This window comes from Saccoglossus kowalevskii, chromosome 1 (assembly GCF_978046115.1).
Source record: "Saccoglossus kowalevskii chromosome 1, keSacKowa6.1, whole genome shotgun sequence".
NCBI classification, from domain to species: domain Eukaryota; kingdom Metazoa; phylum Hemichordata; class Enteropneusta; family Harrimaniidae; genus Saccoglossus; species Saccoglossus kowalevskii.
This window is the reverse complement of record NC_140641.1, coordinates 42331981-42347939: the sequence shown is the minus strand read 5'-3', so window position 1 is coordinate 42347939 and position 15959 is coordinate 42331981. Positions and strand designations below refer to the sequence as shown.

At 35.0% G+C, this 15959-nt stretch overlaps 2 protein-coding genes across 2 annotated transcripts; both read right to left on the bottom strand.

Moving 5' to 3' along the window:
* Window positions 1-369: 369 nt before the first annotated feature.
* LOC100373493 (nuclear cap-binding protein subunit 2-like) lies at window positions 370-6617 on the bottom strand. Its single transcript, XM_002741193.3, has 5 exons — window positions 6498-6617; window positions 5242-5423; window positions 3807-3945; window positions 2425-2528; window positions 370-513 (listed from the first exon to the last, which is right to left on the bottom strand). Exons 1-5 carry the CDS (start codon window positions 6573-6575, stop codon window positions 498-500), a joined length of 519 nt encoding a protein of 172 aa, XP_002741239.1. The 5' UTR covers window positions 6576-6617; the 3' UTR covers window positions 370-497.
* Window positions 6618-9516: 2899 nt separating this feature from the next.
* LOC100373792 (N-acetylglucosamine transporter UNC93A-like) lies at window positions 9517-11643 on the bottom strand. The gene is made up of 3 exons (XM_006824647.2): window positions 10615-11643; window positions 10133-10400; window positions 9517-9743 (listed from the first exon to the last, which is right to left on the bottom strand). Exons 1-3 carry the CDS (start codon window positions 11641-11643, stop codon window positions 9517-9519), a joined length of 1524 nt encoding a protein of 507 aa, XP_006824710.2.
* Window positions 11644-15959: the final 4316 nt, after the last annotated feature.

Sequence of the window (15959 nt, the reverse complement as noted above, 5' to 3'; positions counted from 1 at the left end):
TATTCCTTGATCTAAAGGAGTTTTTCACAAACAATGCAAACAGTGTAATTTTCCCAGATACCCTCACCCCACCCCTGTACCAATTTTTGCAATATATTTTATACTGCCATCTTAAACATCTTAATGAAATGTTCATCATATCTACAATATTTCATGCTTTTTTTCTGAATTGCAGAATTTACAGTATTTACGACAAGAAGAACAACAATGTTTTGTGACCAGTGATACAACTTGGCCTTTGCATGCAGCTCACACCCACGTATGATTACCATACAAATGATATAACTTGACATGTGCATGCTGCTCACACCCACGTATGATTACCATACAAATGATATAACTTGACATGTGCATGCTAGTTACTTTGACTAACATATTACTTCACGATTTATTGCTTACATAAAAAAAGATACATTAAATATTGAAAAAAAAACCTAAAATGGTCTATAGTGCAGGAACAAAATACAGCTAAACAGTTTAATTAAAGTCTCTTCTCTTTATTGTTTCCACTTTCTGCAATTAATTGAAAACATTCATTATATTAATCATGCCATTACTGAGACAAAAAAAGATGCATTGTTAAAACAATAGACAATTGTCGATGTATACACAAGTATTTTAAATGATAATACACAGATAGAAGGAAATGAATTTAACAAACATCCATTTTTAATATTGGGAATAATTTGTTTATCTCACAGAAACTGGATGTAATAAATTGCTTTTATTGTTTTCTGGTGTTCAGTATTCCAAGTGAAATACACCTTGTAGATAACTGTTCTGGCGAAGATCCTCTCAGAATCCTAAGATGTACTTTTGTTGTCAGCAATGTGCCTCTGGCTTTTAAATACATGTTAGTACTGTACCGGTACTTACACTTACGATGTACTTCAAATAACATACACCTGGTTTAGCAGACATTGTTGAGGTTAAATGAACATGGCTCATCAAAGCACACTAACGTAGCTTACTTCTTTAGTTCATAAGAAAAGGTAATAACACTTCACTATCATTCTAATTATTAGTAAACAATACTGAAATGATTTCTATCCTACATGCAACTTTTCATTCATTCATTCATCCGTGGATTATTTTCTTAAAAAAGTTAATGTATTATTTCCGTAATTTAAAAGAATGGGAATGAGTAACTGTACATTTACAAACAATACCTCGTTTGGGTAAAAGTTTGTTGATCCGCTTTTTTGTTTTTAGATTTGCACTCCTCAGCATGTAGGTAGCAGCTAAAGAGTTGAAAATAATCATGTACAGTACTAAACAAACTTATCTACAACTTTTGTGTACTACCGTCATTTCCAGACTCTGGGGTAGTACTGGTAACTTGATTCTATTGATGTACACCATACCAAAGTCTTACTCCTTTATGTCAAACATCAAAACAAATGTATTTTCCACAATTTGACTAAGTTGCACCTAGGATCAAATTATTCTCATAATCGTAAAATAACATGTGATCTATGTATAAGTTCTATGTAACTTAAAAAACAAGATTATATGGTGTATCAAATAAAAATTTCATTAAAACACAAAAATGTGAGTTTATACATGTATTGACACCCCCATGTAATTTCCACAATTTAAACAAATTTGAGTTAAAGTAACATAAATTTGAGATTACCATATCTCTTTAATTTAAGCCCATTTTTGGAATGACCTACATATACATGACATGCCTATCTTTTCATTCCACTGCCAACATGTACTGCTTTCCATAGACTGGCACAGTCGGGGCGATTAATTTGTTTTTTGTAGTTTAAATAAAATTAAAAAAAATCGCGAAATGGAGGTGTTAGCGCGAAATCACATGTAATTGCGAAATCACCCCGACTGGTTTATTCTGCATGGCCCTCTATCGACACTGCAGGAACCCGTCGATTTTCAACGGGTAATTATGTTAATGAGTGTTTTAATTGACAATCATCTACGCCAATCACAACGTCTCTTCAACTGACCTCTGACGGAGAAGACGTCGGCTGATTGTAGCAGCCGATTTTTTTTTCTACAACTAGTACGAGTTATTTGTTTACACATTGTGATAAATTAGAAACGACGACTACGACAAACTCGAATTTCAACGTGCCGCCATGTTGGGTCTGCAGTGTGACCTTTACCTTGTTGACCTCATTATGCACGTATTTCCGCGCCCACCTCACTATAATACGTACAATTCATGAATATTTAATAGCAATGAATTTCCTGCAGAATAAACCAGTTGGGGTGATTTCGCGCTAACACATCCATTTCGAGATTTTTTAAATTTTATTTAAACTACAAAAACAAATTAATCGCCTTGACTGCGTCAGTCTATGCTTTCCATTGAAAATACTGATACAGTTCACAGAAAATGACAGCTCGGTATTAGTAAAATGAAAGATGTTAGTTTAAATTCAAGGCTTATTTCCGTACCCCCAGGCAGTGATAATATCTTGTGGTGTATGTTGTTGTCTGAGAGCTGCTTTACCATATCCTCCACGTCCACTGTCGTAATCTGTCCTATACTCATCACGAACCTGTAAACATTATAAGAATCTAAAAGTTAAAATTACCGGTCATTGTGAGCACAAACTGAGACAAAGATGAGATAGGGTGAGAAGAGAAATAATTGTCTTGAGAAACCAAAAAATACATAAATAAATCAGACTATTCCACAAACAGCATTTTGCAGAGCAGTCTCCATTGAGTAGTCAATGTTAAAAAAACTGCAAAAATAATTTGCACCATGTCAATGACAATATACGGTAAAACCTTTTCAGTCTATAACACCAACCCAATTTGTTTTACACGTAGATGATGAAAAACATATTACATAGAAACCAATGCAAAAACTACAGAAGGCTGGCAAAAATTTGTTGGACTCCCATAATTCCTTTAGTTTGACTGGTGACCCCCATATTTTGTTTTTGTTTTCATTTTCAGTAACATGGACTCAGTCACAAAAAACTTGACATAACATAACGGTACAATTTACAATAACAGTACAAAATTTAGGTATAAAATCACAAATTGTATTTCAAATACAAAATAATCAAATCAAAGAGATAACAGTAGAATTAATGGTAGAAATCACTTCAAACTATAGATATTAAAACTATATAAAAAACAAAAACAGGCCTGAGATCTGGTTCTGAACATGTCATTATACCTGATTTTAGTGTTTGGTCAGCAGCCTGCCATTTTTGTCAGATGACAAACTGGTTGTATGCATGCAAGTATGCCATGATGTACTATCTTTGTATCAAGTTTGAAGTCAATTATTCAAAGCATGTACAGGATATATATGTACATTGTATGTCTGAAATTTAATGTCAAATACAAAATGCCCACCAGTCACCAATCTTGAGTCCAATTCAAAGTGATGTGCATTAACTACCTATAATGGTAAATACATCTGAAGATGATCAGACAGAAATCTGTTTCTGGGCATGTCAAAAATACCTGGTTTAAGAGTATTTTTAAAACCAAAATTGCCACAAGTTGGCCATCTTTGACAAAATCATCGCATGAGCACATGTATCGAAACAAAAGTATGTGCAAGATTGAAAGTGATTAAGTATGTCTGAGATATAGTTCCGGACACACAAACACACTGGGACTATAAAACAAGTCCTCGTTTTGGACTTCACCCGTACAGTAACTAAAAAAGGTCAACCATTTTGAATAGCGTCTCAATTTTTTTTTTTACACGCAAATGTATCCCACTACAGTGCAACTTTGTACTAAATATCAGTAATATGTATGTAAATGGGAATGCATAGAAAATAAGCTCTCATTCAGAGGCTTATACATACCTGTCCACCACTTTTGCCTCTACCATACTGTCTACCTTCTATGAAACCAGCATCCCAATCAGTTCTCACAATTCTGTCATCTAATCTGGAACCATTCACATATCTCATGGAGTTTTCAGCATCATTTCGTGTGTAATATCTATCATAATAGTTGAGGCTCATTTTCACCTAATTCATTGATTGTTTTCACATGCATATTAGGTTCATCATAAAATACATTTTTGCTGTTTTCCAACAAATTTTAAATCTGTAATCTCTGAAATCATTTCTGAATTTCACTGAGGTCTTTTGGCAATTATGTGAAACATCTGAATTAGTGTTTATTTGTTGAAAATATGTACTACCGGTAGCTGTTCAATTGTCGAACATTTTTCAGCACGTTTATCTTTTTGGTCTCATTTGATTGTACATTTGAATTTCATTCGCTAATGCATTTAAAAAGTTACATCTCAAATCAATTTGTACATATGCATACCATAATATTTCAAAAACAAGTAATAGCCCAAATATCCCAACAAAGCTTTAGGAATGATTTTGTAGGCAATTTTGAAGTTGATTTTTTGCATATTTCATTTAAACAATAATATGAATGCAACATCGAAATGCAAAAATTAAATACAGATCTTACTTATTCTTTTACTTACAACATGGGTTGGCAACTATTGTCTACAATTGTTGATGTAAGAAGGGTTCAAACCAGCAAAGATGTTACCATTATACATTTGCAGGATTATCAGCAGTAATAGTAAAATAAGAAAAACATAAAATCTAAAATTTTCCATTGTTACATTTGAGTTGACCTTCAGTGAAAGTATTAAACCACGGCTCTGGGTGTATAAAAGGAAAGATGGCCACCAGTTTTCAGTACACAAATGACACTCAAGCTTGAAACATCACTTCAGGGGTGTTATGGTACATTATTTTCATGTCGCACACAACCATGAATATATCCATAATACAATTTCCATATTATTGACATGATTCAAACATGGGTTTGACTTTTCAAAATGACTGTCAATCATGGGCTTATGCAAATGCAAAGTGATAATCCAGAGTTGTTTGTTCAATCTCTAGGTATGTTTATGTAATTAAGAAATGATATGCAAATGTGAAATGTTGCATTACAATTTGGAGCATTTTTACTGGCTGACTGACAGTCAATCAGAGCTAAAGGTAAAAAATGTATTATGTACCATTGAGTATTTGCATGTGTAAAGTTTGAATGTAAATTATTCTAGACAAAACTGAAATATAGGAGGGGAAAGACAGAGAAAATCTAGTCTCATCCTGCTAAAGTACTTTCACGACAATGGTTTCTAAGTACATTTGTACCAATAATGATTAAATCACTGAAACAATAAATATTGTGAATAGTTGGTTTCAAAAAACTGTAATAGAAGATGGGAGGTCTTCCACTATTACATTAAAAGGATACTCAACAAAACAAAACCCACATGGAGTCTTCTTAACTTTATCCAGACCCATAATTATTCGTTTTAAATCACCACATTTAGAAAATAGTTCATGAATTTGTTCTTCTGTTGTGTAGAATGATAAGTTTCCTAAATATAAAGTGCTACTAGTTGATAAGCGATATTCCTGTTCTGTCAAAGTACCCTGTAAAAACAATAACATATAAACTAGTTGAAACAAATCTGGAAGAACAACAACAAGTAATTATTGAAATAATAATTGTATTGTTGGTATTCAATTCAATTATGCAAGGTAACTTCAACATGCAATGTACAGCAACCCCTACCAAAGAGTATCAATAGTTCTACTGAAAATAATAATTTGAGGTTATTTTGAGGATATCTAAAAGTATGCATGAAGACAGTACAGCAGGAGTATCGACCGACGTACAGCAACAGTGTACTGTCTGAGTGCATACTTTGAGGTATCCTCGTAATAACATTATTATTATACAACTTTTCCTTCCAAGAATACATCATGGGAATGCGAAATCCAAGAAGTTTAGAGCAGAATCAACAAACTTCTTTGTGTGGGTCAAACCCAGGTGGCAGCCATGTTTGTTTTATTATTAGAGGATGCTTATGCAAGTAATCATTACATATTTGGAATTTGCATTTCCTCATATGGTAGAATGAAAATACCACGTAAAATACTGCAAAATTACGGCACGCTGTAACTTACGCCGTTACCGTGACTGATGTAATACATGTAATCCACAGTTGTGATACTGTGTTGGTTCCTTGGGTCACTTGCAAACTTTCAGAGACAACCCATGATTGTTCGTGTTTAGTATTCTCAAAAGTGTAACTGGCACATGGTGCTAAAAAGTCAAATTCATATTACGTTATGTAATTCTGATTCATAGTACAAATGAAATGAAAATAAAAACCCAAACTATGCGAAACTTCTGGAATTTACAATGTTACTGTTACTACTACTAGCAGGTTTCCTCTAAGTGTATAACGACGCAAACGTGTGTACCTATGTACGACATACGAAAAACCTATACTATAACCACGCATATAAAACCATAGACTTTCTAGGGTCTACGGATAAACCATGGTAGTTTGTTCCACGTTAAAACAAAGCAAGTGGGTGGTGAACAAAGCATCACTACCATTGCAATGCTGTGTTGTGGAGGTTGTCGATCGAGACTGACTCATTTCACCCAATATGTTTGTTTTGCTATTGAAAAAAACAAACAGAATAACTACAAACCTTGAAATGTTGGTCGCGATATGATGTTAGCTCGACCATACGGTCTGTAAGTTGCACGGGAGACGTCAGGTTCGCCATTTTGAAACCGCTGTACTCGGTGTGAGCGCCCTCGGTGGTCAACTTTGGAATTCGTTTGTGTTTATTCAATGCATGTACATTGGTACATGTACATGGAAGTACGCAAATTAAAGGCAACTTGAGTGTCCAGCATTATGATACCATAAACAAACAGACACGCAAGTCATTCACTACTGAACCTTCGATCAGTGCACAATTCCCCGAATTTCCCCCCAAAATCATGTTGTATACACGTATGGGCAACGTGATATGTTCATGGATATAAAACAGCCGAAAAAGTGACATTTAACAGCAAGTTTCTCAAAAAACAAAATAAGAAATTATTTACTCTCTACCTGTCCCCAAACATAAACAACAGTGACGGAAATCTAAAATATAGCCTTCAAATAAACCCAAATGCATTGTGAAAGAAGGAATATATTTTGCACTGTGTGTGTTATAAATTGTAGATTTATGTTGAAGGGTCGATGTAAGGAGATTTTAAAGTGTCTCAAACATTTGCCATTTTGGAGTTCGTGGACAGTTAACTAGAGAATACACATGATGCTCTGCCTTATTTTATTTTTTGCTATTATTTCAAATACGAACGCTATAATGCAAATATTTTTTTTAAATGTAGAATATCTGTTAACATGCCCCCCCCCCCCACTACTGCACGTGTACAGAACGGTGTTGGTTGATTCAGTAAGTCCTGGGGTGCAGCACGGGCTCCATGTTTGTAGCTCGGTGACTTGGCAGTGAGTGATTTTGTTTGTTCATTGTATTATAATGCTTGACATTGTTTTTAAATTTTAAGAAAAACGTCTCCAGCTCGAAACGGTTTTAGAGATCAAACTTTTGAGATTTGTTTTAGCAATGAGGTAGACGACCCTATCAACAAAATTGAAGCATGTGCGCATGTACCAATGGTAATGCCACATGGCCCATAGAAATGATATACTAGTAATACGCAATATTTTCCGAATTTACTCTGAACGCTGCAATTCATACAAGAGAAGATGAAAGGCGTGCTATGAAATTGAGGAATGCTAATTCCATAAATGCATGGTATATTTTAAACTTAGATTATTTCGTCAAATCATTGTAAAACACAAGCCGTGGCCCATGTGAACATGTAAAAGTGCAAGAGAACCCTGGGGGTTTTACTGGGGCTAGAAAAGTCTGGAAAAGTTGTTGATAATTCTTCTATCGACACAGAAGAGCTGTGGGTTCTTCCATAGACTTGCGTCCACTAACGTGCCACGCAAAGATATATCGCAAATAAAAACTCTCTAATAGTATTTTCTCTTATCACACAATCGAAAATATCATCATCGATCCACCTGTTTAATAAACATTCACCGAAGCGAAAATCGTGGCAAAAATGATCGTTTTTATGTTTGTTTTTTCGAGTTTTAAATCACTTCCCAACCACAGCATTGAAGAATGTTTTTTTAGTTGAATAGATTGCACTAGTTTGTGTATTTTGGTGTTATTGTTTCTGTTGCAGCTGTGACTCTACGGCTATCAGTTCTACATGGTAGTTAGGGTGCATAGAGGTGTATTGTAATAGGTCACGTGATGACACATACGTGGACAATCGATTGACATTTCACATATGTAGAAAATGGTAAAGATTTCCATGTATAACACCATTGTCTTATGGTAAAGTTTTCCATGTATAACACCATTGTCTTATGGTAAAGATTTCCATGTATAACACCATTGTCTTATGGTAAATCACTCAATGCAGTGCAGAAGAGCCAACTTCGCGGTTCCTGTGTACCGTCATAGGCAAATAAATGCATTGCCATGCCACATGACTCAGTGTTAAAAAGAGTACTTTTTCACGACATGAAGCTAAAAATAGCATGGCATGAAACAGCATATGTAAGTCAGAGTGTGCTAATCTCTTTTATATAAATTGGGCATGACCTCATTAATATCCATACGATATTACAAGCAAACCAAATACAGGTATGCTACTAGATGGATAAGGTCACATGACTTAGGTGGATGTGTCTCTTGCAACCAAGCCCATGGCAACCAACGAAAGAAAAGTGTTTGTGAACATACTACTTAGTGGAAAGAAAAAACGGTTGGAAGGAATTGTTTTGGCACCTAGCAACCCATGCAACGTGTTCAATATGCTATTGACCCAAGCCACTCATTGCTGCTTGCAGCTATAGTTTTAAATGTAATGTAAACCACTAGGACACATCAATAAAACTGTATCGGCAAGTTACGGAAGATCGTATTTAAAGCACACCGCAAAACTAGTTTGGTAAAAACGTAGATCCTAACAGAACTGTGGCGTCTAAATTGTCGTGCTTCATTGGCAAACCTTTGGTATAACAGCTCATTCACTCTAATAACTACACACAACACAATACTTTCAGTTCAATGTTCATATACGAGTAAGGTAACTCCAATTGTTTATTCACTGCTTAACTAACAGATATAAAGTGATACTAGTACATTTGAAAGTCTCTAGCATAATCAGCGCCCTCTATAGTTGCAGTAGCCAAATACACGGTAATGACACAAATCATACGAATGGAATTACAGTTGCTCCCTAGTAGATACAACCATATATGTGAACATATTAACCAGTCTTACGAATACGCGTGACATTGCCCATGACCATCAAAATAATGACAGAACTAGTACAATATGCATTTGATACCCACAACGTATGTATGAAACACCAGAAGCTTATAAACACTAACACTAAAATACTTACTGATATATGCAGGTTATGTTGAGAGAAGAAAAATTGTGAATACTGACATCCGATGAAATATCTCAACATACAAAATACAAAAACACATATATACATGTATAAGGATAAATTCAGCATGGATGAACATAATTAAGAAGTCTATCAAAAAAGATTCAGTTCAAATTGTTATCTGCGGTTGTTGAGTTTTGGTCACGAGATAAACAATTTAACTATAGCTGCCTAGGTGTCAACGGGATACCCTTGATTGTCATTTTTCCATCGCTTGTACTCGACTATAAAATAACAGAAAACACCAACTATGAGGACGCCTATCAGAATATATAACTTGATGTATACACAGATAAAGATACTGTATGCGAAAGATACAGTGAATCCAACTGACTCCCATAGTCTGTAGTTGGAGAAGGCTGCTTCTTTGTCATCGCTGAATAATATCCCATAAATTGCTGAAATAGGAACAAATAATTGTAAATATAAATATATAAATAAGAATGGTAACAAGAATTCTCATGTGCATGTCTTAATTCCATTGTATCTATCGAATACAGTGTCATAATCTAAAACATGATTGATTACTTAGTATTGTCAGTTATATATAACATTATAGAAATTAGAAATTTTCACGATTGTTGCCTCAATAAATACCAGGAACGCAATATGTGCAGAGACACTGCACCATTACACACTGCTGTTCGTCAAATTAAATTACCATGTATGTTAAGCCTCAAGCAGAACACACAATTTGAATTACCAAGCGTTTTCTACACAATGGCGTTGCATGGAGGCATTCAAGTTATAATTACGAATATAACAAAGATGGGTAAAGCAGGCTTACTATTAATCTGTGTTTGCCATATTGCATCAGCCATACCCCATCCTATTGCTATGGTGAAATATATAGCTCCATCATCATCTCGGGGTTCCCATAGTAACAACGATACTATGAGAACCAAGTGAATCAAAGTACCCACAGCAATCAGTATCACCCGACCGATATATTTTGCAACGTATCCGGCGATAAAAGAGAATAACGTATCGCTGACACCATAGCATATCATGATGTATCCGACCATTTCAACACCGATAACACATGACACATATGACTGGTAAAAATAAAAATATAAATAAGTTAGTCGGGTTTGTGCCAACATTCGAACAAAGTACACAATATACTGTTTGTATTCAGTGTACTCAGTAATGACATATTATCTGAAATTTTAGTCACGAGTGATAAATCACTGTTGTTCGTTGCAAGGGTAACAATCTGTTATACACGAAAGACGTCACAAACCGTTAGCAATTCTTTAATAGAAATACCTTAGTAAAGTCACCAGCGATGAAAGCCTGTTCAAGACCACTGTAGATTGTTAGAGGTATCATTAATTCCATTCGGTAATCTTTGAGAAGTTTCAATGTGACTAAGAAAAGATTACACGATGGTTTCTGGTGGGTCTTCTTTTCCTGATCACCATTCAGTTTGTCGAGTAATACGATGATAATAATAATAGCGATGATACCACATACTAGGTACATGGTTATTAGTAAATTAGTCACATTGCGTGCTGGTGGATTGCAGAAAGTTGTGTCATTCCCGTTATTTTTTTGGCAATCGTCGGCACCACATGTGTATGTCCCAGTTTCTTCAGTAGAGTTGCTATCATCAGCTAATCCCAGCACCACGGATGACATGAGGTTACCCCATATTTGACTGCTTTGAAAAAACATGAAAAATACACCAAAGTTGCGATTGATGACGATTTCTGAACTCTCGTGGCTTAATTCTGCATATTGGGAACTGGTTGTAGTTAAATACGTAGCCTTAGACGTCCATAGGGGTGCTGCCGCAAATCCCAAGAGCACTGAAGCTGGTATAAGTGTATACCACTCTGGATAATAATTTGCACAAGTATATAGCACATAGCAAATCATGCAGATAACCAGAGTCCATTTTGTACCCAGATGACGTATGATAATCGGAGGAAGGAACGATGATGACACAATCAGAGATGCATAGATACATGATAATGATGCAAATCCCAGACTATCATCACAATTTATACTGCTTTGAAGATTAGACAAAGCTTGAAATGCAGTGAATAGAAAAAGAAATCCAAGGCTCAATGAAAGTATGTTTTTAAAAAGACTTCTTTTACATTTCTCCCAACCGGATTCCCTTTCTGTAGATTCCAGCCAGGTATCAACAGTTTCATCTTTACTGTAATCAAAGTCCATCTTGTCATTGACACCAATTTCACTGACATCTACTGGATTAATCATCGTGTCAGCACAATATTTATTCAGTGCATTATCATCACTTGTTAACGTCTGTGTACTCTTCGAATCCATAACTATTACTCAATTACTGAAAGTACATACAACATTAAGACCTTGACTAATTAGTATAATAGCTTACTTATAGCTTCGAGAAAAAATCAAGCACAATGACGGACACTCCCCATATTCCACGACCACAATTTTCGATTTAATTTGTACCTCACTGAATGTAAGTCTCCCTTAACTTTGTTCAGTCATTTTCATTAACCGAATTTATTATGATTTTGTATTAAAAGGTAGAGCACATACGAACATCACTTTGTTCTAGTTTAGTGGAATTTCACTCACTCTTTCATGTATAGACTACTACAAATGTGACGTAGAGTTTACAATGTTTTATGTATACAAGGAATACAATTTAATGCTTAATATTTGCGTGTGTCATGTAGGTTGTTTTTTGCAGAAAGGTACATTGTCTACGTCATAACAGTCAGTGGCGTGTCTCATCAAGATATTCGTTTTCTGAACATTTTTAAATTCTTTTTTCAACTCATTTGTTGGAATATATAGTATACCATCGTCCAATTAGAAAGCATTTTAGCATAAGTATACGCACATAAAATGATTTAATAATTATTGTATAACTCACCTCAGCAACACACTAATTCCTTTAGTGTAAAAACTATTTTTACCAGGGTGCATTGCAACGTTTGACCTTAAATTGAAACTGTAATACAAACAGTACCTTGTTGACAATAACACATTTTATTATTGTCCCTTTTCATTATGGAACAAAGTTCGATTGTATTCTGACGGGGCGATAACGGTAATAATCAAGTGGATAAGGGACGACGTCAAAAGATCGATGTCGGATAAAAAAATTCTTTTACTTTTTTCTCATGGCGTCAGACTACATTAACCATTAAATACAAATTGATAATCGGACAGTAGTATGGCATAGCAGTTGGTTGCCGGGTGGGTGTAAAAAGACTTTACACTCGGACCAAACCATTTTCTCGTCTTGGATGTGTTTTTTTTTAATTTCCTGTTATTTTTGTCCATGATTGGATAGAAAAAAACGAACTACAAATACTCCAAGGTTTTTTTGACTTCATTAAAAAATAAAATCGTTTTTGTAGGATGGAAACTTTTTGAGGTCAAAAAACCCCACCCCCACCCCAAACTAAAGCAAATAAGTTTTTATTCCGACATCGATCTTTTGACGTCGTCCCTAAAGGAACCTGTCATTGTGGCCAAGGAGGTTGTTGTCTGGTTACACAATCAGTACGTACATGTATTAATAATTAAACAATACAAACGACAATGATTCTATTATTCTACCGTATCCCAAAAATAGCTATATATTGTCTTATCCTAAGTATAAATCATAATAATATTTATATTGTTGTTTCAGGTGAACACATCAATATGCAAAGACCGCAACTACAGATTTGAAATTCATACTTTAAAAAGTAACTTGTTTCCTGATTATCAATAAATAGCACACCCTAAATAGCTGCAAGAAAAATAAAAGCGAGGATAGAGGTCAGAATGACTTGTTAAATTATGATTAGGCTACACCGATTTAATTTTATGGATGACATCCGCGCGCGCATTAGTTTTCGCCTGTTCTCAAAAAAAAAAAAAAAAAAAATCTCCGACGACGAGTCTCCACAGATCGGTTTTCTGTCCGGAACTTGCCGACTCACATTGTCGCAAAGCGCCGACTTGTCGTAAAACTCCTTTTGGACTACCTCAAAACCAAACTCCGCACAGTTAGATGCGCGTTACGTAAAGCGAAAAGACCCATGGGAAAGAGATTGCCTTAAAACATGCACATTTTGCCATAAATGATCCAACATGGCGACCACACCACCAAAATACGTGAGCATAAAAGTTCAGAGGTGAAACGGAGGGATTGTTGTAGACTGGTACGCAATTGACGTTGGCCAGGGAGACGTTTACACAGCTATACGAGAGGTCGGTAGCGGCAAGCGAGTTTTGCCCAGACAACTTTAAAAACATATTGTCCAGAGTGGCTGTCCCGCGTTTCTTCTGCAACGATGAGAGAAATGGGAGAGGAGTGGAGGTGTATGGTGGCCTAAAAGTCAGTCAGGCGACAAATCAGTTCGGTTGCTTTGTCCGCATTGAAGTCGACAAAACTGCAACAAAAGCAGCAGAAGCTCCTTGGCCGAAGTCCCCTTTTCTTCTTATTTTTTTTCATTTTCTGATTCGGATAATTTGCTTGCACACACATTCAGTAATATTTTGATCATATGACGCATTTTCATCAAGATACATGTACATAATTTTCTGCATCCAAATTTTTGTTGACTCTCTGTTGGTGTTTTTTTTCAATATCGAGCCTCTTATAATTTGTTACATAGTTGAAGTACATGTAGTTCTAGAGCAATTGTGTCTACACTTAGTCTATCTGAAGTGTCACTTTAAAAGCTGTAGTTTGAATGTCAAAGAAGTTAATTTCCAGGTTGCCTTTGACAAACTTATTGTTCATTTTTAATTATTTTTTTTTCAATACAACACAGTAAGTTTTTCTTTATTATTGAGTTGATGTGTATGCCTTTGGCAATGCTAACATCTGCCTTATCCTCTTGCCTTTTCAAAATCAAAGGTGATGATACCTGTGACAGTAATACAATACGAAATGTGTACATCAACATGTGCCTCCTACAAATAAAGACTTGTTTTTTTTTGATACACTGTGGTTAAATTCGTAATAATAGCTCCGTAGTCCTGTAGTTTTAGCAGCATTTTTTTTTTTTGGCCAAATTTTTTTTTTCGCCCTCTCGCATTAGTTTTGGGATCTTAAGAGGATGTCATCCATAAAATTAAATCAGTGTGGCCTTATTACACTGTCTACAAACGCGTTAAGTGCATCCTTACAATATACAAGTATTCGTTTTCCTTGAGGTTTACTGGGGTCATCGCCTTGTCATCGGTGTTATTTGGATGAACCTGTCTCCAGATTGCAAACGTGTCATCTCGCTCCTTCATGCTATTAGCGTCGGAGTAGAAGGAAACCCCCCCCCCCCGTTGAAAGATTTATTCAATTTGCTTTCGTAAAAAAATCCTGTATCCGCCCCTGATTTATGAACATAACCGCGTTTGGCAGGGCATACGCCCATGATATGCCTGCTATTGACGATGCTTGGGAAAGCAAGATGCACGTAATTCTCGATGAATATGGTGACAGAAGGGTTGTGTAGGATGCCACCGTATGGGACTTTAAAAACAATTCTTTTATGAAATGCTCAATTTGAAATAGAATTTCAAAGGAAAGGTATATCAATTTTTACAATAACGGTTAACCCATCCAAAATATGCGTAAAAAGCATTTCATGGACGAATTCTGCTCAGAATTTCTTCGAAAATAGCAAAAATCACTCCCATTAGCTCACTAAATACTCATTGTAGTTCTGTTTATAAAAGAACTAAGAACAAAAAACACTCAAATGGTTGAGTAGGTGTATAAGAAATAGTCGTGAACAGCAAATAACATCATATTTGTGATATTTTTCCATTTTTTGTTCAATACACAATAATAATATTCGCTCTATTCACACAGAAGATTTCGTATAGGGCAATGCAACTATCCATGTATATTTGTTATCATCGATATCCAAAGCTTATCCTTAATTCACCTTGAAGTGTTAAATGTACCTAATGCATGTAGTATAATTTATATACGATCAAGGTTCAGCCTTGGTATACTACGAAAATCCTACATTGATACTTACTGGACCAAAATACCCCAAACCCCAAACACATGTAACAGGGGGAGCCTAGAGTTGAAGTGAACTGATGGGTTGGTGAGTAGAAGGGTTGACAAAGGCGGGATACACCCTTATACTGTTGTGTGATGTGTCTTGAAGTATTCCAATCTGATTAAAATCTGATGTAGTGTACGGGCTTTAATTATTTTGGCTATAAACCTATTTTATTTTTATTTTTATTTGTTATTACTTTTGTTTTTAATCAGATTGGAAGTATTCATAAATGAATTAAATAAATTTCTTAATATAAATATCTCATTGACTATTTATTTGCACACAATAAACTAAACAATATCATGTCAAGCGATTTAAGTATAGCAACTATTGTTGGATGTTCAGTACATTATTTATTGACAAATGAGTGTATATATTTGCGATTTACAATAATATCGCTTTTATGTCAATTCGCCATATTTTATAAGTAATATAAATATATGGAAATATATATATATAATTGTTATTAATTAATATCATTGAAATTTCATTGAAACTCGTAATAAACATAAGTTATATACTCAGTAATCATAATGCCTTAAATATGATAAATTTAAATATTAAAATCAGCACTGTGTTGAAAATATGCTTTGTTACATA

What these genes read in the sequence shown, in the direction of transcription:
- LOC100373493 (XM_002741193.3), bottom strand. Translation starts at nt 6,575, where the DNA reads ATGGCGAACCTGACGTCTCCCGTGCAACTTACAGACCGTATGGTCGAG. An exon ending in ATCGCGACCAACATTTCAAG is followed by an intron (nt 5,424 to 6,497) that starts GTTTGTAGTTAT and finishes TTGTTTTTACAG; the next exon opens with GGTACTTTGACAGAACAGGA. An exon ending in GAGGCAAAAGTGGTGGACAG is followed by an intron (nt 2,529 to 3,806) that starts GTATGTATAAGC and finishes TAATGTTTACAG; the next exon opens with GTTCGTGATGAGTATAGGAC.
- LOC100373792 (XM_006824647.2), bottom strand. Translation starts at nt 11,643, where the DNA reads ATGGATTCGAAGAGTACACAGACGTTAACAAGTGATGATAATGCACTG. An exon ending in TCGCTGGTGACTTTACTAAG is followed by an intron (nt 10,401 to 10,614) that starts GTATTTCTATTA and finishes TATTTTTACCAG; the next exon opens with TCATATGTGTCATGTGTTAT. An exon ending in ATGGCAAACACAGATTAATA is followed by an intron (nt 9,744 to 10,132) that starts GTAAGCCTGCTT and finishes TTCCTATTTCAG; the next exon opens with CAATTTATGGGATATTATTC.